Raw genomic sequence first — 25,820 nt, forward strand, 5'->3', positions numbered from 1 at the left:
CCATGGGATTGCAAAGAATCAGACAGGACTGAGCAACTGAACTGAACTGATCTATCCATCCATCTATCTATCTATTTATCTATCTTTGTGTATACACACACATGTATAAAATACATACATAGCTATAATGAGATAATTTGTTACAGCAGCATGCGTGCGTGCTTAGTTGTTCAGTTGTGTACCATTCTTTGGGACTTCATGGACTGTAGCCTGCCAAGCTTCAGTGTACATGGGATTTTCCAGGCAAGAATACTGGAGTGCATTTCCATTTCCTACTCCGGGATCTTCCCGACCCAGCGATTGAACTCACTTCTCTTGCATCTCTTGCTCTGTCAGATGGATACCACTCTGACACCTGGGAAGCCCCAGTAAAATATAAATCATATATTTTTATCAAATAAGATTTCATTCAAAAAACTGAGATTAAGCCTCTCAATTTATTCACTTAGGTTCCTCCAGGTAGTATTTTGCATTGAAATCCCACCTTAATAGAAGAAAATTAGAGTCAATTTGGAGATAGTTGGTTCCATTAACTGATACAGTGAACCCCACACTGCATGAGTGTAAATATGGTTTTGATTTTAAGACTTTTGAGGTGTTAAGATGGAAAAAGTAATTAAAATTATTAAATTAGATCACTCATTCTACCTTAAATCTTTGTGCTTAAATTTCTACTTTCCTTGGACTTCATGCTAACTAGGCAATGTTTGTTTTAAAAATTTCTTTACCTTCCAACAGTTTTGTAAGGTTTCTTTTAATAGAATAAATTGGATTATAAATGATTCTGTGTGCATGTACATATGTGTAGGTGTGAACATGGTTATTTGAAAGAGAAATGTATACAAATAGAGACACATGTATTGGGCTTCTCATGTGACACCAGCAATAAAGATTCTGCCTGCCAATGCAGGAGACTTGGTTTCTATCCTGGGTTGGGAGGATCCCCTGGAGGAGGGCATGGCAACCCACTCCAGTATTCTTGCCTGGAGAATCCCATGGACAGAGGAGCCTGGTGGGCTACTGTCTAGGAGGTTGCAGAGAGTTGGACACCAATGAGCGACAAACACTTACACATATACAAAACTATCTTTTGTGTAGTAATAAATGTTTGATTAATATTTTCCTCATCATATTTAAAGTCAAGTTCAACTCTAAGGCCATATTATGTAAATCTGTTTATTCATTTTTTGTCTTTCTGTGTAGCTTCCACTTGGAGACATCTATTTTATTATCAGTTTTTGCCAGTGTCAGTTGTAAACATGGAGGACATCAATCTGAATAACAGCAGAAATCAAAAGAGTAGAAAAATACCCATGAACAACTATAACAAGGCATATGCTAAGGTATGGAGTATTTGAAAGAGCAGTTAAGGAAGTGATATATAAAGTAATGAGACTCACAAAAGGAAAACAGAGGTCTCAGATTTTTTTTTCTTTCTGTTACAAGCTTATGTAAGTAGCTGTGATTGCCAAGAGTATTTTTTTTTTCCATAGGGGCCTTCTCCCATGGCTTAGCAGTAAAAGAATCCACCTGCAATGCAGGAGACATGGGTTCAAGCCCTGGGTTGGGAAGATCCCCTGGAGGTGGTCATGGCAACCCACCCCAGTATTCTTGCTTGGAGAATCCCATGGACAGAGGAACCTGGTGGGCTATAGTCCATAGGGTCCCACAGAGTCATACATGACTGAAGCAACTTAGCATGCATGCATACAACCTTGAGATAATGGGAAAATCCAAATATCTTAGATCCATGGTTGAAGATAACCTTGGAATAATAGGATAATGACAAAGGGAAAAATTAAAAAAAAAACTTTATTAGAATATAGTTGCTTTACAATGTTAACTTATGCTATACTGTAAAGTGAATCAGCTGTATGTATACCCATATCCCCTTGTTTTGGATTTCCTTCCTATTAGGTCACCACAGAGCACTGGGTAGAACTCCCTGTGTTACACAGTAGTTCTCATTAGCTATCTATTTTAAACATAGTGTCAACAGTGTATATTGTCAGTCCCAACCTTCCAAGAGAATTCTTGAATATAAGAGAGAGCACAAAGCTTCATAAAATGAGTTGCATAAATTGTATAGAGAAGTTGAGATAAAAGAAATGGAAACTCCAATAAGGAACTGATGAGGCATGTTTTACTTCCTTCCATATCTGATATAAACTGCAATTTCTGGCTCTGAGGCTTTCATCACGGGCACTTCTTAAGCCTTAGGACCACATGTTCTTTTAGAGTTGCCCTCCCCAAGAACATTTTCAGAGCCCTCTTTATGTCTTTGTTCCTCAGACTGTAGATGAAGGGGTTCAGCATGGGTGTGACCACAGTGTACATCACTGAGGCTTTTGCATTTGAATGGGAACTGTGGGTAGAAGCAGAGCTCATATACACTCTTAAGCTCGTACAATAAAATAAGGAGACTACTGAGAGGTGAGATGCACAGGTGGAAAGGGCCTTATACTTCCCCTGAGATGATGAAATTCCATATATGGAGGATACTATCTTAGAATATGAGTAAAGGATACCAGTAAGAGAACCAACACCCAGCAGGACAGCTGCAAAACATATCACCATGTTATTGGGAAAGGTGTCAGAACAAGCAAGTTGTACCATTTGGTTGAGTTCACAGAAAAAGTGAGGGATATGCAAGTTTGTACAGAAGGACAGTCGCAACACCATTAAGCTTTCTAACAAGGAATGCAGGGCACTCAGGATCCAGGACACCAGCACCAGCAGTGCACAGAGCCGGGGGCTCATGATGACCGTGTAGTGCAGGGGGTGACAGATGGCCACAAAGCGGTCGTAGGCCATCACGGTCAGGAGGAAGTTGTCTAACACTGCAAAGAGTACAAAAAAATACATCTGTGTGATGCAGACTTCATAAGTTATAACTTTGCTCTGTGTCTGGATGTTCCACAGCATCTTTGGGACGGTGGTGGAGGTGAAGCAGATGTCTACAAAGGACAGGTTGGAGAGGAAGAAGTACATGGGGGTGTGGAGATGGGAGTCTGAGCACACGGCCAGGATGATGAGCAGGTTTCCAAGCACAGTGGTCAGGTACATGGAGAGGAAAAGCCCAAATATGAGGGGCTGCAGTGCTCGTTCCTCTGAAAATCCCAGGAGAAGAAATTCTGAAATTTCTGTATCATTTCGTGGGTTCATGTGGTAGAGGTGACTGTAAGGAAGGGTAAAATAACATGACTAATTTTCACACAGATAGGCATTACTCACATTGTTTAAATAATACAATTCATATTTGGTCATCAAGAAATCAATATGTTACATATGGTTCTTATCCCCTTCAGAGAATTCGCCACGCCTTCTCCAGTAAGCAAACTTGCCCCATTTTTAACTTTTCCCCCATTATGTCATGTATTCACAGTTTTAATGAGAAATTCTTGCACTTGAAAACTGAATTGCAACAAAAGAAATAGAGGAAAATAATAGAATGGGAAAGACTAGGGGTCTCTTCAAGAAAATTAGAGGTAACAAGGGAACATTTCATGCAAAGATGATCACAATAAAAGAAACGGTATGGACCTAACAGAAGCAGCAGATATTAAGAAGAGATGTCAAGAATACACAGTAGAACTATACAAAAAGTCTTAAATGACCCAGATAACCACATTGGTGTGATCACTCACCTAGAGCCAGACATCCTGGAGTGTGAAGTCAAGTGGGCCTTAGGAAGCATCACTACGAACAAAGCTAGTGGAGGTGATGGAATTCCAGCTGAGCTAGTTCAAATCCTAAAAGATGATGCTGAGAAAGTGCTGCACTCAGTATGCCAGCAAATTTGGAAAACTCAGCAATAGCCACAGGACTGGAAAAAGTCAGTTTTCACTCCATCCCAAAGAATGTTCAAACTACTGCACAATTGCACTCATCTCACGTGCTAGCAAAGTAATACTCAAAGTTCTCTAAGCTATGCTTCAACTGTATGTGAACTGAGAACTTCCTGATGTTCAAACTGGATTCAAAAAAGGCAGCGGAAGAACCAGAGATCAAATTGCCAACATCTCATCAAAAAAAGCAAGAGAGTTCCAGAAAAACATCCACTTCTGCTTCATTGACTACACTAAAGTCTTTGATTGTGTGGATCACAATGAACTGTGTTTCTGGGAATACCAGACCATCTTACCTGCTTCCTGAGAAATCTGTATTCAGGTCAGGAAGTGACAGTTAGAACCAGACATGGAACAATGGACTGGTTCCAGATTGGGAAAGGAGTACATCAAGGCTGTACACTGTCATCCTGCTTATTTAACTTATATGCAGAGTACATCATGCAAAATACTGGGCTGGATGCAGCACAAACTGGAATCAAGATTGCCGGGAGACACGTCGATAACCTCAGATATGCAGATGTTACCACCCTTAAGGCAGAAAGCAAGGAGGAACTAAAGAGCTTCTTGATGAAAGTGAAAAAGGAGAGTGAAAAAGCTGACTTAAAACTCAACATTCAAAAAACAAAGATCATGGCATCTAATCCCATCACTTCAGGGCAAATAGATGGGGAAACAATGGAAACACTGAGAGACTATTTTCTTGGGCTCCAAAATACTGGGAATGATGACTGTAGCCATGAAATTAAAAGATGTTTGCTCACTGGAAGAAAAGTTATGACTAATCTAGACAGCATATTAAAAAGCAAAGACATTACTTTGCTGAAGAAGGTCTGTCTAGTCAAAACTATGGTTTTTCCAGGAGTCATGTAGGGATGTGTGAGTTGGACTATAAAAAAAGCTGAGCACTGAAGAATTGATGCTTTTGAATTATGGTGTTGGAAAAGACTCTTGAGAGTTCTTTGGTCTGCAAGGAGATCCAACCAGTCAATCCTGAGAGAAATCAATCCTGAATACTCATTGGAAGGACTGACGCTGAAGCTGAAGCTCCTATATTTTGGCCACCTGATGTGAAGAGCTGACTCATGAGAAAAACCCCTGCTGTTGGAAAAGATTGAAGGCAAGAGGAGAAGGGGACAACAGAGGATGAGATGGTTGGATGGTATCACCAACTCAATGAACATGAGCTTGAGCAACCTCCGGGAGTTGGAGATGGACAGGGAAGCCTGGCATGCTGCAGTCCATGGGATTGCAAAGAATCAGACAGGACTGAGCAACTGAACTGAACTGATCTATCCATCCATCTATCTATCTATTTATCTATCTTTGTGTATACACACACATGTATAAAATACATACATAGCTATAATGAGATAATTTGTTACAGCAGCATGCGTGCGTGCTTAGTTGTTCAGTTGTGTACCATTCTTTGGGACTTCATGGACTGTAGCCTGCCAAGCTTCAGTGTACATGGGATTTTCCAGGCAAGAATACTGGAGTGCATTTCCATTTCCTACTCCGGGATCTTCCCGACCCAGCGATTGAACTCACTTCTCTTGCATCTCTTGCTCTGTCAGATGGATACCACTCTGACACCTGGGAAGCCTCAGTAAAATATAAATCATATATTTTTATCAAATAAGATTTCATTCAAAAAACTGAGATTAAGCCTCTCAATTTATTCACTTAGGTTCCTCCAGGTAGTATTTTGCATTGAAATCCCACCTTAATAGAAGAAAATTAGAGTCAATTTGGAGATAGTTGGTTCCATTAACTGATACAGTGAACCCCACACTGCATGAGTGTAAATATGGTTTTGATTTTAAGACTTTTGAGGTGTTAAGATGGAAAAAGTAATTAAAATTATTAAATTAGATCACTCATTCTACCTTAAATCTTTGTGCTTAAATTTCTACTTTCCTTGGACTTCATGCTAACTAGGCAATGTTTGTTTTAAAAATTTCTTTACCTTCCAACAGTTTTGTAAGGTTTCTTTTAATAGAATAAATTGGATTATAAATGATTCTGTGTGCATGTACATATGTGTAGGTGTGAACATGGTTATTTGAAAGAGAAATGTATACAAATAGAGACACATGTATTGGGCTTCTCATGTGACACCAGCAATAAAGATTCTGCCTGCCAATGCAGGAGACTTGGTTTCTATCCTGGGTTGGGAGGATCCCCTGGAGGAGGGCATGGCAACCCACTCCAGTATTCTTGCCTGGAGAATCCCATGGACAGAGGAGCCTGGTGGGCTACTGTCTAGGAGGTTGCAGAGAGTTGGACACCAATGAGCGACAAACACTTACACATATACAAAACTATCTTTTGTGTAGTAATAAATGTTTGATTAATATTTTCCTCATCATATTTAAAGTCAAGTTCAACTCTAAGGCCATATTATGTAAATCTGTTTATTCATTTTTTGTCTTTCTGTGTAGCTTCCACTTGGAGACATCTATTTTATTATCAGTTTTTGCCAGTGTCAGTTGTAAACATGGAGGACATCAATCTGAATAACAGCAGAAATCAAAAGAGTAGAAAAATACCCATGAACAACTATAATAAGGCGTATGCTAAGGTATGGAGTATTTGAAAGAGCAGTTAAGGAAGTGATATATAAAGTAATGAGACTCACAAAAGGAAAACAGTGGTCTCAGATTTTTTTTCTTTCTGTTACAAGCTTATGTAAGTAGCTGTGATTGCCAAGAGTATTTTTTTTTTTTCCATAGGGGCCTTCTCCCATGGCTTAGCAGTAAAAGAATCCACCTGCAATGCAGGAGACATGGGTTCAAGCCCTGGGTTGGGAAGATCCCCTGGAGGTGGTCATGGCAACCCACCCCAGTATTCTTGCTTGGAGAATCCCATGGACAGAGGAACCTGGTGGGCTATAGTCCATAGGGTCCCACAGAGTCATACATGACTGAAGCAACTTAGCATGCATGCATACAACCTTGAGATAATGGGAAAATCCAAATATCTTAGATCCATGGTTGAAGATAACCTTGGAATAATAGAATAATGACAAAGGGAAAAATTAAAAAAAAACTTTATTAGAATATAGTTGCTTTACGATGTTAACTTATGCTATACTGTAAAGTGAATCAGCTGTATGTATACCCATATCCCCTTGTTTTGGATTTCCTTCCTATTAGGTCACCACAGAGCACTGGGTAGAACTCCCTGTGTTACACAGTAGTTCTCATTAGCTATCAATTTTAAACATAGTGTCAACAGTATATATTGTCAGTCCCAACCTTCCAAGAGAATTCTTGAATATAAGAGAGAGCACAAAGCTTCATAAAATGAGTTGCATAAATTGTATAGAGAAGTTGAGATAAAAGAAATGGAAACTCCAATAAGGAACTGATGAGGCATGTTTTACTTCCTTCCATATCTGATATAAACTGCAATTTCTGGCTCTGAGGCTTTCATCACGGGCACTTCTTAAGCCTTAGGACCACATGTTCTTTTAGAGTTGCCCTCCCCAAGAACATTTTCAGAGCCCTCTTTATGTCTTTGTTCCTCAGACTGTAGATGAAGGGGTTCAGCATGGGTGTGACCACAGTGTACATCACTGAGGCTTTTGCATTTGAATGGGAACTGTGGGTAGAAGCAGAGCTCATATACACTCTTAAGCTCGTACAATAAAATAAGGAGACTACTGAGAGGTGAGATGCACAGGTGGAAAGGGCCTTATACTTCCCCTGAGATGATGAAATTCCATATATGGAGGATACTATCTTAGAATATGAGTAAAGGATACCAGTAAGAGAACCAACACCCAGCAGGACAGCTGCAAAACATATCACCATGTTATTGGGAAAGGTGTCAGAACAAGCAAGTTGTACCATTTGGTTGAGTTCACAGAAAAAGTGAGGGATATGCAAGTTTGTACAGAAGGACAGTCGCAACACCATTAAGCTTTCTAACAAGGAATGCAGGGCACTCAGGATCCAGGACACCAGCACCAGCAGTGCACAGAGCCGGGGGCTCATGATGACCGTGTAGTGCAGGGGGTGACAGATGGCCACAAAGCGGTCGTAGGCCATCACGGTCAGGAGGAAGTTGTCTAACACTGCAAAGAGTACAAAAAAATACATCTGTGTGATGCAGACTTCATAAGTTATAACTTTGCTCTGTGTCTGGATGTTCCACAGCATCTTTGGGACGGTGGTGGAGGTGAAGCAGATGTCTACAAAGGACAGGTTGGAGAGGAAGAAGTACATGGGGGTGTGGAGATGGGAGTCTGAGCACACGGCCAGGATGATGAGCAGGTTTCCAAGCACAGTGGTCAGGTACATGGAGAGGAAAAGCCCAAATATGAGGGGCTGCAGTGCTCGTTCCTCTGAAAATCCCAGGAGAAGAAATTCTGAAATTTCTGTATCATTTCGTGGGTTCATGTGGTAGAGGTGACTGTAAGGAAGGGTAAAATAACATGACTAATTTTCACACAGATAGGCATTACTCACATTGTTTAAATAATACAATTCATATTTGGTCATCAAGAAATCAATATGTTACATATGGTTCTTATCCCCTTCAGAGAATTTGCCACGCCTTCTCCAGTAAGCAAACTTGCCCCATTTTTAACTTTCCCCCCATTATGTCATGTATTCACAGTTTTAATGAGAAATTCTTGCACTTGAAAATTGAATTGCAACAATGTTCTCCATACAGTCTATGCAGGGATTGTGACATGCTAAAAAACAAACGACTGAGGGACTGAACTGAACAGAAAAAACAAAAGGTCCTAAAATCCAGATTGGAGAAAGAACATAAGCAAGTGAAAAACTTGTATATCATGTTTAGGGGTCTTCCCTGGTGGCTCAGATGGTAGACAATTTGCCTACAATGGAGGAGAACTGTGTTCACTCCCTGGGTTGGGAAGATATCCTGGAGAAGGGAATGGCAACCCACTCCATTATTCTTGCCTGGGAAATGCCATGGACAGAGGAGCCTGGTGGGCTATAGTCCATGGGGTCACAAAGAGTCAGACACAACTGAGCAACTAAGTGCACACACACACACACACACACACACACACACACACATGTTAGATGATTACAGGTATTATAACAAGCATGCTAGATGACTACAGGTATTATAAAGTAAAAGGAAGTATGTGGAAGGAAGAGAGAGAAGGAGGTGTGTGTGTGCTAATTTTTATGCATGTTCAGGCCAGACCTGCCAAAAATGTGACTCTTGAATAGAGAGCCAGCAGTTGAGCGTTTGTGGGGAAGTGTGTGCCTGAAAAGGGAACAGCCAGTTCACAGGTCAGCACAGCACAAAGCTGTTTGTTTAAGATGTTCAAGTTCAAAAAAAGGAAGCCGGTCTGGTGAGGGAGATCAGCAGGATGGAGAAGGAGAGGTGGTGTCACAGGATGCTAAGAAACAAGGATGCTTCCCTGCAGCTGGTGAAACCTCAAGTGACGAGGAGTCCCTCATCCACATATGTATCTCCAACACTTAGTGAAATTCAATATAAAAAACCCCACAGCCATATGAAACAAAATTGAAGGAAAATCCAAAACCAACTTCTAGAAGAAAAACTATAGACATTATATTTTCGTCAAAAATATACAAGAGTTATACTTTAATTAAAATTAGTTAATTAAATTTATGAAAAGGCACTTCTCCTTGGAAGGAAATCTATGCAAACCTAGACAGCATATTAAAAAGCAGAGACATCATTTTGTGACAAAGCAGTCAAAGCTATGGTTTTTCTAGTAGTCATGTACGAATGTGAGATTTGGTCCATAAAGAAGGTTGAGTGCTGGAAAATTGATGCTTTCAAATTATGGTGCTAGAGAGGACTCTTGAGAGTCCCTTGGAATGCAAGGAGATCAAATCATCAATCCTAAGGGAAATCAACCACGAATATTCGTTGGAAGGACTGATGCTGAAGCTGAAGCTCTAATACCTTGGCCACCTGATGCAAAGAGATGACTCACTGGAAAAGACATGAAGCTGGGAAGCACTGAAGACAAAAGAGAAGGGAATGGCAGAGGATGAGATGGTTAGATAGCATCATCAACTCAATGGACCTGAATTTGAGCAAATTCTGGGAGACAGTGATAGTGAAGCCTGGTATTCTGCAGTCCATGGGGTCACAAAGAGTCAGACATGACTTAGTCACTGAACAGCAACATGCTTTAATTATATAAGCTTGGGTCACTGACTCAATTTTAGATTATCAAAGACTTGGAAATAAAAGAATACGACAGAAGGTCTTTTAAAATGTGGGGAGGAAGCAGTATCTAAGTTACAATTTCCACTTACATAGAAACATATGATTTCAAATATGCATATGGAAGATAGAGGTGATCTTTAGTCAAGTGTAAAGAGAAATGCTTTCCAAATGGTGGCTGAATATGATGTAAGTTTTAGAAATATGGTGCAACTTCAAGAAATAAAAATGCAATGTCTAACCACAAAGAACAAAAGCAAGTAATAAGGGATGTGAGAAGTAGTTGGAAATACGTATAAAGTATGATTTATTAGCATCAAGCCTTCCCTGGTGGTGACTCAGATGGTAAAGAATCTGTCTGCATTACAGGTGACCTGGGTTCAATCTCTGGGTTGGGAAGATCCTCTGGAGAAGGGAATGGCAACCCACTCCAGTATTCTTGCCTGGAGAATTCCATGGACAAAGGAACCTGACAGGTTACAGTCCATGGGATTGCAAAAAGTTGGACTCAACTGAGCAACTAACACAACCACAACAAGACAATGCAGAAGAACATTCATTTTCATTTTTGGTGAAAGCAGTGAAGAATGTGTAAGTGACTGCTCTATTCTTTCAGTTAAAAAAATTAAAAAGCAATGAAAAGAACAGAATATAACTGACTTGTTGATTTTACCACACAAAATTTAAAACTCCCAGATATTCTGCACAAAACTTGTATACATACATAAAATAACTAAGTGGCAAAGAGCAACCATGATGAAAAAAATTTTAGTCTTTGAAAGAATACAATCAAAAGCAAGAATCCTGCCAAATTCATGATGCAAAAGCAAAGGCATTGAACAATTTTCAACTAACTTTCTTATTAATATATAAATATGTTCAGCCTCACTGGTAATGAAATAATTGCAAAGTAAGCTCATTAGCATATCCATTTTTAAATAATAAATGCTCTTTTATTTGAATATTAGGAGAGAGGAGATACTGTGAAAGGTATGTCTCATGAACTACTTTTGTAGGGAAATGTTTGCCAGTATTCCTTTGTCTGGATCCCTCTCATTGTAGTCACATAGGCTCCATCTTAAAAAATAAAAGTCCTTACATGTCTGTACAACCCTCCACAGCTAATGCTCAGTATCTCTACTTCAGTTAATAGCAAAAATCCTTGGACTTTGCTTCTACTTTTACTGGAAGCTTTACACCTCCAACTCACTCTTTTAATTGAGCCTTTATGTTCATCATTTAATGGCCAGCACTGACCCTTGCACTTCTCAATCGCTCATTCATGTCTGACTCTTTCCAACCCCATGGACTGTAGCCCGCCAGTCTCCTCTGTCCATGGGATTCTCAAGGCAAGAATACTGGAGTGGGTTGCCATTTCCTTCTCCAGGGAATCCTCCTGACTCAGGGATCCAACCCGTATCTCCTCATTGAAGGCGGGTTCTTTATCACTGTGCCACCAGGAATTCAATATTTGCATTTCTTTTTGCATTATAAATTAAAACATCAATTAATCAAGTAAAGAAACAACCCCAGTGATCTTGGTTATGAGTTAGTGCAGACTGGCTCAGGTGAACTCAGGTAAATGTTCTTGCCTCCATTCCATTTGACCTTCTCCTGCAGTATTTCCTGGACTCTTGGACTCACCTGGGTGGAGTCTCTGAGAGGAAGTTTGCAACATAGATGTCCCAGGTGCTCTTGGATTACTGACGATGGAGACAGAAGCTCTGTTTCCAGACAAGACAATGGGATGGAGTCAAGCATTGGTCTTCTAGTTGAATTATGAGTCTGCAAGCAACAGCTATGTCCTGTCTATCCCAAGGTTGCTCAGGCTGAGGGATGCAGCGGAGGAGATATTTATAGCTCCCCATGTCTGCTCATTAGGTACAATTCCCTCCTGTTAGTACCATCTCTAATAATTGATATCCCTGTGGGACACTGTTCTGGACAGATAGGAAAACTTTCTTTTTGTTTTCTGTTTCTAGGTGACAATGTCAGATGGATATAGTATTTATTACTTCTCTCCATGATCTTTCCTGTCCTGGGGGAGTAAAACTTAAGGTCCCATCCCAATCCCGAGTCCACATTTTCTCCAGGGTCTAAGATTGAGGTTTCTGTCTTGGCTAGGTCTGTGATCAAAGCGTTTACTCCTGGTGGGTCCCAGCCCCTAATATCTCTAGAAAATTACTATTCTTACCTTCAAGCAGTGGGATAAATTTGTTCTTTTAATGTAAAACCTTGGGCAGTATACTGCTTGAATTCATTACAGTTTTGTCAAAAATGTTAGGAATTTTGCACTTAAAGCAAGAGTTAAGACCTGTCAGTTAGTTCTTCATTAGAAAATGTTTTTAATTATAAGAAACACATAGATCTTAGCTCCCTTTTGGGGTTTCTACAGCTTAATTTTTAGAAAAATCCATTCTATGTGGTAAGTGTAAAGTGCTAGCCACTCAGTTGTGTCTGACTCTTGTGACCCCATGGACTGTAGCCTGCCAGGCTCCTCTGTCCATGGAATTCTCCAGGCAAGAATACTGGACTGGGCTGCCATTTCCTCCTTTAGGGGATCTTCCCAACCCAGGGATTGAACCTGCGTCTCCTGCATCGGCAGGTGGATTCTTTACCATCTGAGCCTCCAGGGAAGGATAGTACTTCTATGAACTCCATTTTCCATTGCAGAAACGGGCTTCTTAGGGATTAGTGATCTGCCAGTTATACTCTGAGTAAGGTATGAGACCTTTTCTGGAATTCTCCAGTTGTTTCCAGCTTTCAAACGCTGGGACAGTGGTTCTCAGTCAGAGATACTTTTACCCTGGGTGATATTTGGTCATGTCTGAAGAGGTGCTGCTAAACAGTCATACAATAATGCCCAATCACCACCCAACCCAAATAATGATCCTGCCCCAAAGGAAAACAGTGAGAAAATGATTAAACCTAACCTAGACCAGCACTTTCCCACATTACTGTTCATACCAGCCACCCAGATGCAGGTTCAAAAGCAGCTTCTGATCAGCAGATCTTGCCTGGTGGTGTTGATGATACAGGTACTGGATTTTGACCATTTGTTGAGTAAACAAGGCTGTGGTTATGTTTTAGAGTCTTCTACAGAGTTTCACATGTTCTCTATTGCAAATCATCTTTGTATGAAATTTTGAAGAAACGCATGTGCATTCATTCCAGAGGCTGTGAAAAACTATGTCCAATTTGTGTCCCATTCATGGATCACAGCCTTATCGTGGCAAGGAGGCTTGTGTAACTCAACGAAGCTATGAGCCATGCCATGCAGGGCCACCCAAGACAGGCAGGTCATAGTAGAGAGTTCTGACAAAACATGGTCCACTGGAGGAGGGAATGGCAACCCACTTCAGTATTCTTGCCATAAGAACCTCATGAACAGTATGAAAAGGCAAAAAGGGCCCTTGAATCACCCCAAATAATGCACTTCTGGGAAAGTTGGTGTAGTAGGCAGAATAAGGGCTTCCAAAAGATGTCCATGTTCATATCCTTATAATTTTTGAATATGTTATTTTACATAGCAGGGATGTTTAAATTAAGGTGGTTAGTTGAATAAAGTTCCTAATAAGTCACTTTAAGACAATTAGCCATGATTATTAATCAATGATCCTCTAAACATGGATGAGAGAGGTAGAAGAATTGAACTCATAGAGATATTTGAAAATCTTAAGCTGTTAACTTTGGTGATGTGGCAATAGTCAAGGAATGCAAGTATTCTCTAGGAATTGGAGTAGGACAAGAAACATATTCTTCCCTGGAGCCTCCAGGAGTAATCTGTTGCAGGAAGGGGACCACTCCAGGGCCTGAGACCGGGCTCTTGTCTAACACTCAGAAGTGAATTGTCTGAGGAGACATGAATTCTGACAAAGCATGAGACTTTATTCCTTTGATATGCACCTCAGCTATCTGGGGTTCCCTGGTGGCTCAGATGGTAAAGAATCTAGCTGCAATGAAGGATACCTGAGTTTGATCCCTGGGTTGGGATGATCCCCTGGAGAAGGGACTGGCTACCCACTCCAGTATTCTTGCCTGGACAATTCATGGACAGAGGAGTCTGGAGGGCTACAGGGCATGGGGTCTCAAAGACACACAACTGAGTGACTGACAGTTTCACTTTCATTCTGTGTTTTTCACATCCTGAGCTTCCTTGGGGCTCACCATAGGGAATGGTAGCAGTTTGCTGGCTGCTAGAGGGTAGAAGGAGAAGGGGACGACAGAGGATAAGATGGTTGGATGGCATCACTGACTCAATGGACATGGGTTTGGGTGGACTCCGGGAGTTGGTGATGGACAAGGAGGCCTGGTGTGCTGCGGTTCATGCGGTTGCAAAGAGTCAGACACAACTGAGCGACTGAACTGAACTGAACTGAGATGGCAGATAATCTTTCCTTCCTGAGTTCCCTCAGGGCTCACCCGTTCACCAGCTCACCTTCTGTGGTGGCTGAAATTGCTGATTATTGACATCTGTTGTTTACTGATATGGCAGGAAATATTCCATTCCTCAGTTCCTCCTCTTGGTCTGGAATTTGACTAATTTTTGGAAGATATTTCATCACTAATTTTTGTCCTTAACTTGGGATTTCTAGTTTTCTTTAATTTACAAAAAATCTTTTGACGTTCGGACTATCTGCCCCTTGTTGCAAAACTTCTGCATGGTCTGGTTCCTACCCCCGTCTCCTGGGAGCTCTCTGCTCAGGGTACTTGAGATGCTGTTTTCAGTCAACAATGTAATGATCTGATATACTTATGTATTCTAAAATAGTTACCATGACAAATTTAGCTAACATTACCTGAAAAAAATTATCATTTTTTTTTCTTATGGTGGAACATTGAAGAATTACTCTCTTAGCAACTTTCAAAGATATAATAGAGAATCATTAGCTGTTGTCACCATGCTCTCTTAGCTCCTCAAGACATCTTCATTTTTAACTGGAAGCTTGTACCTTTTGATTAACATCTCTCCAAAAGCCTCAGTTCCTGGCAACCACTATTCTACTCTCTATTTGCATAATTTTGGCTTTTCAAAAAGATTCCACATATACATGACCTATGCAGTAAGAAATGGCAACCCACTCCAGTACAGAGAAGCCTGGTGGGCTACAGTCTGTGGGACAGCAAAGTCTCAGACACAGCTGAGAGACTGAGTATGCCTGCACGCATGACATAATAATATATTTGTATCAAGGAATATAGCTAATCACATGATAATGGAAATTCCCCAAATTGTTTAGATCCAATGTTGAGAATAAATTTGAGAGAGTGGGAAAACCATAACACAGAAAGACTCTTGAAAATGAGAAAGATCACAAATCTTATTCAAGTGAGTGAAATTAAGTTATATGGAGGAGTTCAAAGAAATTTAACTTCTAGGAAATAAATAAAAGGAGCATGTCCTACTTCTTCAATCTAATGAAAGAATCTGAAAAAAGATCTGTAATTTCTGGCTCTGGTTTTAACCCTTCAGTCAGGTAGGCTTCTTCAGCTGAAGACAAATGGCCTTTTTATAGCTGCTTTTCTGAAGAATGCTTGCAGAACATTTTTTATGTTTTTGTTCCTCAGACTGTAGATGAAGGGGTTCAGCATGGGTGTGACCACAGTGTACATCACCGAGGCAATTTCACTTGAGTGTGAGCTCTGTGTAGCAGCAGAGCTAAGGTACACTCCTAAGCTCGTACAATAAAATAAGGAGACCACAGAGAGGTGAGACATACAGGTGGAAAAGGCTTTAAGCTTTCCCTGAGCTGATGAGATTCCACATATGGAGGAAACTATCTTAGAGTAAGAGTAACATATCCCAGACAGGGGAGCACCAGCCAGCAGCCCAGCTGCAAAATACATCACCATGTCATTAAGAAAGTTGTCAGAACAGGCAAGTTGGACCATTTGATTGAGTTCACAGAAATAGTGAGGGATTTCCAGCTCTCCACAGAAGGACAGTCTCAACACCATTAAGGTCTGTAACAAGGAATGAAGGACACTGATGGCCCAGCTAACCAGAAGCAGAATTCCACAGATTTGGGGGTTCATGATGACCGTGTAGTGCAGGGGTGGCAGATGGCCACATACCGATCATAGGCCATCACAGTCAGAAGGAAGTCATCTAACCCTGCGAACAGTATAAAAAAAAACATCTGGGTGATGCAGCCTTTGTAGGTGATAACTGTGCTCTGTGTCTGGATGTTCCACAGCATTTTTGGGATGGTGGTGGAGGTGAGGCAGATGTCTACAAAGGACAGGTTGGAGAGGAAGAAGTACATGGGGGTATGGAGGTGGGGGTCTGAGACAGCCAGGATGATGAGCAGGTTTCCAAACACATTGATCAGGTACATGCAGAGGAAAAGCCCAGATATGAAGGGCTGCAGTTCTGGTTCCTCTGAGAATCCCAGAAGAAGAAATTCTGAAACTCTTGTGATGTTCGTTGGTGCCATGTAGTGGAAGTGACTACAAGTAAAGGGAAAAAAGGTGACTAATTTTCATGCAAGTGAACATTACTCACATTGTTGAAATGCTACCTTATATATTTTGCAATTAGGAAGTTAATGTCAATATTTTGTTCATGCAATGAGTACAGTGTTTTGGTAATCAAAAGCTCCTGAAATCCAGTCATGGAGAATCAATATAGCAAATAAAAATATATGTAGCATGTCATATGGTGACACATACTATGAATAAAATGAGAGTAAGAGTAAAGGAAAGAGTAAAGAAAGGATGCTATTTTTATGGGTCTTCAGGTAAGACCGCAAATAAGGTGACATTTGAACAGAGACCTCATGGAAGAGAGAGCAAGAGCCATGAACTTATCAGGAGAAATGTGTGCCTGGCAGGGAGAGCAGCCAGTGCAAAGGCCCTGGGGAAGGTGCTTGTTTAAGATGTTCTAGTTGAAAAAAGGAAACCAGTGTGGTGAGGGAAGTGAGAAGGAGGGAAAGTGAGGAGAGAAGGTGTCAGAGGATGTTGAGGAGCAAGGGGGTCTCCTTGCTGCTGGTGAGACTGCAAGTTACAAGGAGTCCCTCCTCCGTATTACATTTCTCTAGCACTTTATGAAATTGTTGCAAAGGTGGCCTGCATTTTTTTTTGGGAGGGGGCTCTGTTGGGTCTCCATTGCAGTGTGTAATCTTCTCTAGTTGCAGTGCATGGGTTCTCTAGTTGTGGTGAATGGGTTTATTTGCCCTGTGGCTTGTGGGATCTTAGTTTCCAGACCAGAGATTGAAACCTCCATCCCCTGCATTGGGAGGTGGATTCTTAATCCCTGAATCGCCAGGGAAGTCCTAGCCTATATGTTTAAATGAATTTCTTCTTTAGTACCTTTCGCTGATTGAGTTCTGGCCTCTATGTGTGAGAATCATTTTGGAATATGTGAGCTCAGTACCCCTGCCCTGAAGACTTCTCACCCTTCACAAGGCAAGAAAGCAAAAGACACACAGTAAGACCCTGGCTTCCTAGGCTGTGTTATTTCCAAGAATTTTTCACCCTTAACAATCACAAATGATTTAGAGTTAGACACAACTCAAGTTGATCAGATCAGATTATGTACAAATGACATTCAGAAATTCCACTTTGTAGTTTTCCCAGGTATCAATGTAACTTGGCATTTAATTTTGGTATGACCATTTTGTGTCATGTATTAAAGGCATATAGTTTTTTTTCCAGTGTACAACTATATTATATATCTGTATTGTATCTTTAAATCTGGATATATACATATAGGGGGCTTCCCTGATAGCTCAGTTGGTAAAGAATCTGCTCACAATGCAGGAGACCTGGGTTTGATCCCTGGTTTGGGAGAATCTCCTGGAGAAGGGAAAGGCTACCTACTATTCTGGCCTGGAGAATCCCATGGACTGTATAGAGTTGGACATGACTGAGTATACATATATGCCTGCAAGGAGATCAAACCAGTCAATCCTAAAGGAAATCAACCCTGAATATTCATTGGAAGGACTGATACTGAAGCTGATGCTCCAACAACTTGGCCACCTGATGCGAAGAGTTGACTCATTGGAAAAAACCCTGATGCTGGGAAAGACTGAAAGAAAAGGAGATGGGGGTAGCAAAGAATAAGATGATTAGATGGCATCACCGATTCAATGGACATGGATTTGAGCAAACTCCGAGAGATAGTGAAGGACAGGGGAGCCTGGTGTGCTGCAGTCCATGGGATCACAAGGATTCAGACACAACTTGGTGACCGAACAATAGCAACAACAATATATAATTCTACATATGAGAGAAAAAGAGAGAGAAATAGAGAATGGAAATGAAATAATACAGATCTAATAAACTCAAATGGTCCTTGAGAGACTGTGCTAAGAAAATTTCCTTGGTTCTTATAACATTTAACATGCTATTATATTCCCTTGATGCCCAGCAGAAATTATTAAAAAGAAAAAATAAATTTATCCAGAGTAGTAATAACTTATGGTTATTACTTATGGATTGCATGACCCAAGAGAAAATGAGCAAAGGGAACAAAATAGCACTTCACAAAAGGATACTTACAAAGCACAATGGATAGGAATTGAACATTGGCCATTTTTAATATCAAGTGGCAAAGCTTGTTTTTCCTGTTCTTATTTCATTTTCATTTGACTAAATGTTTTTATATGAAAGCAGAGAAGCAAGCCTCTTTCTCCCTTTTCATACGTGACATCTTTTTTTCTGTTGTTGTTGCTATTCTTGGATTTTAATCTTTTTTTTTTTTTTTTTTTTTGATGAGTCCTAAGAGTGCACTCTAGCCCTAGTTCTGATCTTTGCCCAAAGGATCAATGGTCCATCCACATAAAACCTGGATACACCATGAGTTTCAACCTTTTCACTAACTTTCTTCATATTAGTCATCTGGGGACATTGTATTATACACTTATTTCCTTCATTGCACTCTGTCTTCCCAATTATAATGCTTGATCCATACATGTAGGGACTTCCACTGTTTTATTCATCTTTGCATTTTAACTGAGTATGTAAATATATGTGCATTTGTATAAAAACGAACTTCGATAAATGAAAAGTTAGGAGATAAAAAGAATAACATAGAGAATGAAACCAAGTTAAATAGCATGGTTTCAAAACTGTGGTAAACAGAATTGAATGGAGCACTGAAAATTAATTGAAGAAGAAATGTAATAGCAAAAATTTGTTATCAATATGGATTAATTAAATTGGCAATGATCAAAATATAAAATAATATGATATATAATGTTCCTAGAGTAATCTGGCATGTAGCATATGCTCAGTTACTATTTGTTGAATAAATCAGAACTTAGGTCTCCTTATATATGGACATTTAATATATGTCAAGGTTGCACTTCAATTTACTTGGAAAGACTGAAATGTTCCTAAAGCTGGCATAAATATCTATCTTGTAAAAATTGGTTTCTTGCCTACTTCAAACATCTTACAAATATTAGGGAGATTACATCCTCAGTGTAAGAATAGCCAGCACATTTTAGATGAACACTTTGACATGTAAATATATAATATCAATGGGGGCTGGAAATCACCTTAAATAATACAAAAGACTCAGAAACAAGACAACAGACCTATATAACTAAATAAAATTTTAAAAAAATTAAGGCCAAATATATGCCTCATAAATCAACTGAAAAACAACCATTTTAAAGAATTATTTGGAAGGCTGTATCTGTAGAAAAATGGGCATATAATATGTGTTGTTGTTCAGTTGCTAATATGTGTACATAATAATAATAATTATTGTTTTTGTTGTTTAGTCACTAAGTCGTGTCTGATTCTTTTGTGACCCCATGGACTAGCCCGCCAAGCTCCTCTGTCCATGGGATTTTTCAGGCAAGGCTACTGGAGTGGGTTGCCATTTCCTTCTCCAGGGAATTTATCTTCCCGACCCAGGGATGTACCCACGTCTCCTGCACTGGCAGGTGAATTCGAACTTACCACTGAGGCACCACAGAAGCCCACACATAATAATAATAAGCAAATCAAAAAGGTGGCCAAATATATAAATCTTTGCTCTAGCTCAGTATGTAGTTTAAGAAAGCAACAAGAAATCTCTTTCCCACCATGGTCCTGGGAAAAATCTTGAAGACTGGTCAAATCTGAGCTGAGAACTTCTGGACTAGTAGCAAAGGAGACTCTGATTTTTCTGGAAGAAATGTGAAGTGTTACAGTATTTTAGGGAACAATCTGAAGACAGCTATAAACCTTCAAAATACAGATATACTTTAACTCAGGGTTCTCCAGTGTTGGCACCATTGACATTCTGAGCCAGATCACTGTTTGTGGTGGCATCTGCCCTGTGCATTGAAGGATATTTACAGCATCCCTGACCTACAGAGCCTTCCATGTGTGACAGACAAAAATCCCTGGGGGATGAAACCACCCATAGTTAGAATCAGAGTTTGAACTTCACTATCTCAATGTATTGTGTAGCTTTGGTATAATAGCAACTTAGTGATAAAGGATATGAAAGTGAAAGTGAAAGTCGCTCAGTCGTGTCTGACTCTTTGCAACCCCATGGACTATACTGTCCGAGGAATTCTCCAGGCCAGAATACTGGAGTGAGTAGCCTATCCCATCTCCAGGGGATCTTCCCAACCCAGGAATTGAACCCGGGTCTCCTACGTTGCAGGTAGATTCTTCACCAGCCGAGCTACCAGGGAAGCTCAAAGGATATGAAAGACCATTAAAGTGTCAGTAGTTGAGGCACACCCTGCCCTGCTGGACAGCCATAAAAATAATGAATTCATCGTCATACTTGTGATTTGAGGCAGGTCTGTGAGAAATTTTGAGTAAGAAGGAAAATTGAAAAAAAGGCAAATGGGATAAAAGGTAGGAACAATGACTGCACTGGTGGTGCAGTGGGAAAGACTCCACCTGCCAATACAGGAAACATGGGTTCAATCTCTGGTCTGGGAAGATAGATCCCCTGGAGGAGGAAATGGCAACTCACTCCAATATTCTTGCTTGGGAAATCCCATGGACAGAACAGCCTGGTGGGCTACAGTCCTAGGGTCCCAGACAGTCGGACATGATTTAACAATGAAACAACATCTTAACGATTAATAAACATCTCCAGTTCTTTGAAAGATTGTACTCAAAGATAGGAATTCTATTCTGATCCTACTATAGAAAAGCAAACGGCTCACATACATCATTTAAGATAGAGAAAGTGAATGGCTGACAAATCCACACACATATTCACCCTCAGAGGTAATGAAACAATCGCAAGGTAAGCTTATTAGCACTTCCCTGGCAGCTCAGTGGTCAAGAAGCCGCCTCCCACTGCAGGAGACACTGGTTCAGTCCCTGGTCTGGAAGATCCCCTGGAGGAGGAAATGGCAACCCATTCTAGTATTCTTATCCGGGAGATCCCATGGACAGAGAAGCCTGTAGGCTGCAGTCCACGGGGCACAAAGAGTTGGACACAAGGTAGCGACTATAACAACAAGCTCGTCCGCACACCCCTCTTTACATGTGAATATTTTTTCACAGAAGATACTCTGAAGTGTATATATCTGGCAAATACTGTTGCGAGGATGCATTCACAGGCATTCTTTGGTGTGCATATCTACTTATTTATTTTTGGTGGTGCTAAGTCTTTGTTGCTATGTGGTTTTTCTCTAGTTGCAGCGCATGGGCTTCTCTTTGCGGGGGCCTCTCTTATTGCAGAGCATGGGCTCTCGGGTGTGAGGACCGCCTAGTTGTGGTTCCTGAGCTCTAGAGCACAGACTCAGTAGTTGTGGTGGGCAGGCTTAGCTGCTCCAAGGCAAGTCGGATCTTCCTGACCAGGGATCGAACCCATGTCCCCTGCACTAGAAGGCAGATTCTTCACCACTGAGCTCCCAGGGAATCCCAGGATGTCTTTCTCATGAATATTGAAACATGGTCAAGTATGCTCCATCAAAAAAATTAGAAAGAAATGTCCTAATTATACTTTATATCCTTACATCACTAATATAATAATTCTCTACTCAAACCATTAATAAGATACTTGGACATAGTTCTACTTTTACTGGAAGCACTTTATGCCTCGTGTGTGTTCAGTTGCTCAGTCGTGTCCAACTCTTTGTGACCCCATGGACTGTAACTCGCCAGTCCATGGGATTTTTCAGGCAAGAATACTGGAGTGGGTTTCCATACTCGCCTCCAGGGGATCTTCCTAATCCAGGAATTGAACTTGCATCTCCTGTGGCTCCTGCCCTAGCAGATAGATTCTTTACCATGGAGCCACCTGGGAAGCCCCTTATGCCTCTCATCTCTCTTCTAATTGGGCTTCCATTTATATCATTGACTTGGTATCACTGAACATTGCTTTACTGAGTTCAATGTTCAGCTCTCTTTTTAGCATTATAAAAATACATTGATATATTTTAATCATTCAAGCAAACAACCACAGTGTACTCTGTCCTCTGATCCTGGCTGAGTTGGGTCTCTGGTGGACTCAGGTAAACATTCTTGGATTCATTGTCCGTAACCTTCTGCAGTGTCTTCCGGACTCTATAACTCACCTACATGGAAATTCTGAGAGGAAGGTCTCTGTGCAGAAGTCTGATTATCTTCCTGGATGGCTGATGATGGAGACTGAAGCTCTGTCCCCACACAAGGTAGCACGAAGAGGTCAAGCATCGGTCCTTTATTCAGATTTAGGATTTCAAAAGCTACAACTAAGTCTTGTCCATTCCCAGGTTGTACAAGCTCAGGGATGCAGCAGAGGTGGTTATTTCAGCTCTCTCTGCCTGCTCATTAGGTACATTTCCCTCTTGTTACAGTGATCTGTAAACACCTGAATTCCCTGGGGGACTTCATCTGGACAGAAAGTTTTTTTTTTTTTTCCCCTCATAATTCTCTGTTTCTAGGATACCAGTTATAAGCCAGATGAATTCAGCTATTAATCCTTTTCCATCATCTCTCTTCCTTTCCAGAAGCTTAAACTCCTAGCACCTCATCTTATCTCTGAATTTAAATTTTTTTCCAACTAGTTAGATTGAGGCAACTGTCTTGAATAGATCCCTTGGGTCGATAAAGCATTGACTTGCGATGGCTACACAGCCCATGGAACCCTGTGAAACCTGTTATTCTCTGCTTGTAAGAGGGACAACATCATTCCATTAATGGAAAGCATTGGTTAGTGCACTGTTTGGCTTCCTGATGCTCACTGAAACCATTAGGTATTTCATACTTGGGGCCTTTCCTTAGTGGCTCAGTTGGTAAAAATCTGCCTGCAATGCAGGAGATCACCTGCAATGCAGGAGATCACCTGCAGTGCAGGAGACAGGAATTCAATCCCTGGAACTGTTGCAGGAAGGGGGACCCCTTCCAGGACCCAAAACTGGGCTCTTGCCTAACACTCAGAAATGAATTGTCCGAGGAGACACGTGCTGACAAAGCAAGAGATTTCACTGGGAAAGGGCGCCTGGGTGGAGAGCAGAAGGGTCAGGGAACCAGGAGAACTGCTCTGCTGCATGGCTTGCAGTCTTGGGTTTTACGGTGATGGGATTAGTTTCCAGGTTGTCTTTAGCCAATCATTCTGACTCAGAGTCCTTCCTGGTGGTGTACGCCTTGTTCAGCCAAGACGGATGCCAGCGAGGATTCTGGGAGGTGGTTGGACCTGTGGTGTCTCCTTTTGACCTTTCCCGAACTCTTCCGGTTGGTGGAGGCTTATTAGTTCTGTGTTCCTTACCAGGACCTCCTGTCATAAAACAACTCATGCAAATGGTTACTATGGTGCCTGGCCAGGGTGAAAGGTTTCAATCAGTGTGCTTCCCCTAACAGAATCAGGAAGATGCCCTGGAAAATGAACTGGCTACCCATTCCAGTATTCTTGCCTGGGAAATCCCATGGACAGAGGAGCCTGGTGGGCAGGTTCGGACACAATTTCATGCTTATATCTGAAGCTGAGAGCTATCATTTTGCTCCTCACGAAAGGTTGTTGCTGACCCACAAAAAGACGCTGGGATTCTTGGCCTCCTGAGGAGAAGAATTCAATCCGGGGCCAGAGATGAGGCTTGATCACTCAGAGCTTTTGTGTAATAAAGTTTTATTAAAGTATAAAGGAGATAGAGAAAGCTTCTGACATAGGCATCAGAAGTGGGCAGAAAGAGTACCCCCTGTTAGTCTTCAGCTGGATGTTATATAGTCACTAGCAGTCTGTTAATGAAAAGAAAGGAATGTCTTAAAACTCAGAATGGCATCAGCCCCCTCATCCGTAAGATGCATTTTGGGATAATCTTGGCACCAGACGATTCATCCCGGGCCATAAGACAATTGACTTGAATCTTGTAGAAGGGCAGATTGCCATACAAATAGTTTCATTTATGTAGATTAGGGGAACAATATCTGAGTATAACATAATGGCTTGCCAAATAGGTTCTGAGCCATTAGGCGAACCGACTTGAAGACAGAGTCTGGGGTAAATGCATAGTGCATTAACATAGCTTAAGACAAACATTTTTATAAGAAAAATGCATTGATTAACTCAAGGTTTGAGAATAGTTAACTTCAGGTGAAACCAGGTGTCATTATGGTAACACAGTACTTCAAGAGAAACCTCCTTTTATATTTGTCTAGAGAAGGAAAAAAATATCGCTAGTCTGTTTCCTCCTGCCGCTTAAGAGAGATAAAAATGTCTTACACTTGCAGCCTATTTCCTCTGTTTGGAGACCCCTGGCCTTCCTGCCTGTTACCCTCTCACTCACTGTAAAAGGGTTGTGTTGTGAGATATATATTTTAATGTCCCATAGACTACCTTTGCATATAATAAGGATGATCTGATTTAGTTTTTAGAGAAGTTCCTTCTATGAGGTAGTACTATTGTAACTCCATCCTTCCTTTCAGGAATGGGAATTTACTGTTCTGCTGAAACTGATGAACTGGTTTTGGGATGCAGTCTTGATTTGGGTTCTCACAGGATGCTTCCGGTTTTCAAAATTTGGATTGTGATTTCCAACCAGGGATGGTTTTGCTCCTGGTTACATGGTAATTGAAAGAGAAATGCTGCAAAACACCCACAGTAAACAAGGCTCCCCTGAAGGCTCAGAGGTAAAGACTCTGTCTGCAATGCAGGAGATGCGGGAGGTAGGAGCTGGATCCCTGTGTCAGGAAGACCCCCTGGAGGAGGGCATGGCAACCCACTCTTGTATTCTTGCCTGGAGAATCCCCATGGACAGAGGAGCCTGGTGGGCTACAGTTCATGGGGTCACAAAGAGTCAGACATGACTGAGCATGCACATGCATACATGTAACAAAGTAGTGAAATTATTATATTTCTTCCCAAGGGGTATAGAAATGGAACCAGGCAGCATACACTTAATTTTTTAATAACTTTTAAGTGAGTAAAGTTTGTTCTGTGTAACTCTGCTTTAATAACATTTATTATAATTTAAAAATTCTAGTGTGTATGTTAAGGTAAGACCTGGGGCACAGGTAGCTGAGTCAGATCTCATGATGGTGGGAGATATTTCCTCTGCATGGGATAAAGAAAAGTTTCCTAAGTGGACATTAATGTAGTGGAATTAAATTAAGGCAATTCATAATTATTAAACTCATTTTCTCTGCAAGCTATTTAGCCTCAGCTCAGCTAAGTTGTGCCTGACTCTTTGTGACTGCATGGACTGTAGCCCACCAGGCTCCTCTGTCCATGGGATTTCCCAGGCAAGAGTCCTGGAGTGGGTTGCCATTTCCTACTCCATGGGATCTGTTACCAAAGTCTTGGCTCCCTGCTCACTGATGCCAAGTAGACATAAGGAGACAGTTTGGAGGAAATAGAAAAGAGTAGTTTTATCATTTTTGCCAGGTGAAAGG

The 25,820-nt window shown here is 41.0% G+C and overlaps 2 protein-coding genes and 1 pseudogene across 2 annotated transcripts; all 3 read right to left on the bottom strand.

The window, feature by feature from the left end:
• Positions 1–2,196: 2,196 nt before the first annotated feature.
• Positions 2,197–3,228, bottom strand: LOC110142709 (olfactory receptor-like protein OLF4). The gene has a single exon (XM_070460127.1). It carries the CDS (start codon positions 3,163–3,165, stop codon positions 2,197–2,199), a length of 969 nt encoding a protein of 322 aa, XP_070316228.1. The 5' UTR covers positions 3,166–3,228.
• A 4,057-nt stretch (positions 3,229–7,285) lies between these two features.
• Positions 7,286–8,317, bottom strand: LOC139032620 (olfactory receptor-like protein OLF4). The gene has a single exon (XM_070460137.1). It carries the CDS (start codon positions 8,252–8,254, stop codon positions 7,286–7,288), a length of 969 nt encoding a protein of 322 aa, XP_070316238.1. The 5' UTR covers positions 8,255–8,317.
• Positions 8,318–15,527: 7,210 nt separating this feature from the next.
• Positions 15,528–16,486, bottom strand: LOC110150735 (olfactory receptor-like protein OLF4; annotated as a pseudogene).
• Between the last annotated feature and the right edge of the window lie 9,334 nt (positions 16,487–25,820).

This window comes from Odocoileus virginianus, chromosome 3 (assembly GCF_023699985.2).
Source record: "Odocoileus virginianus isolate 20LAN1187 ecotype Illinois chromosome 3, Ovbor_1.2, whole genome shotgun sequence".
In the NCBI taxonomy this organism is placed as follows: domain Eukaryota; kingdom Metazoa; phylum Chordata; class Mammalia; order Artiodactyla; family Cervidae; genus Odocoileus; species Odocoileus virginianus.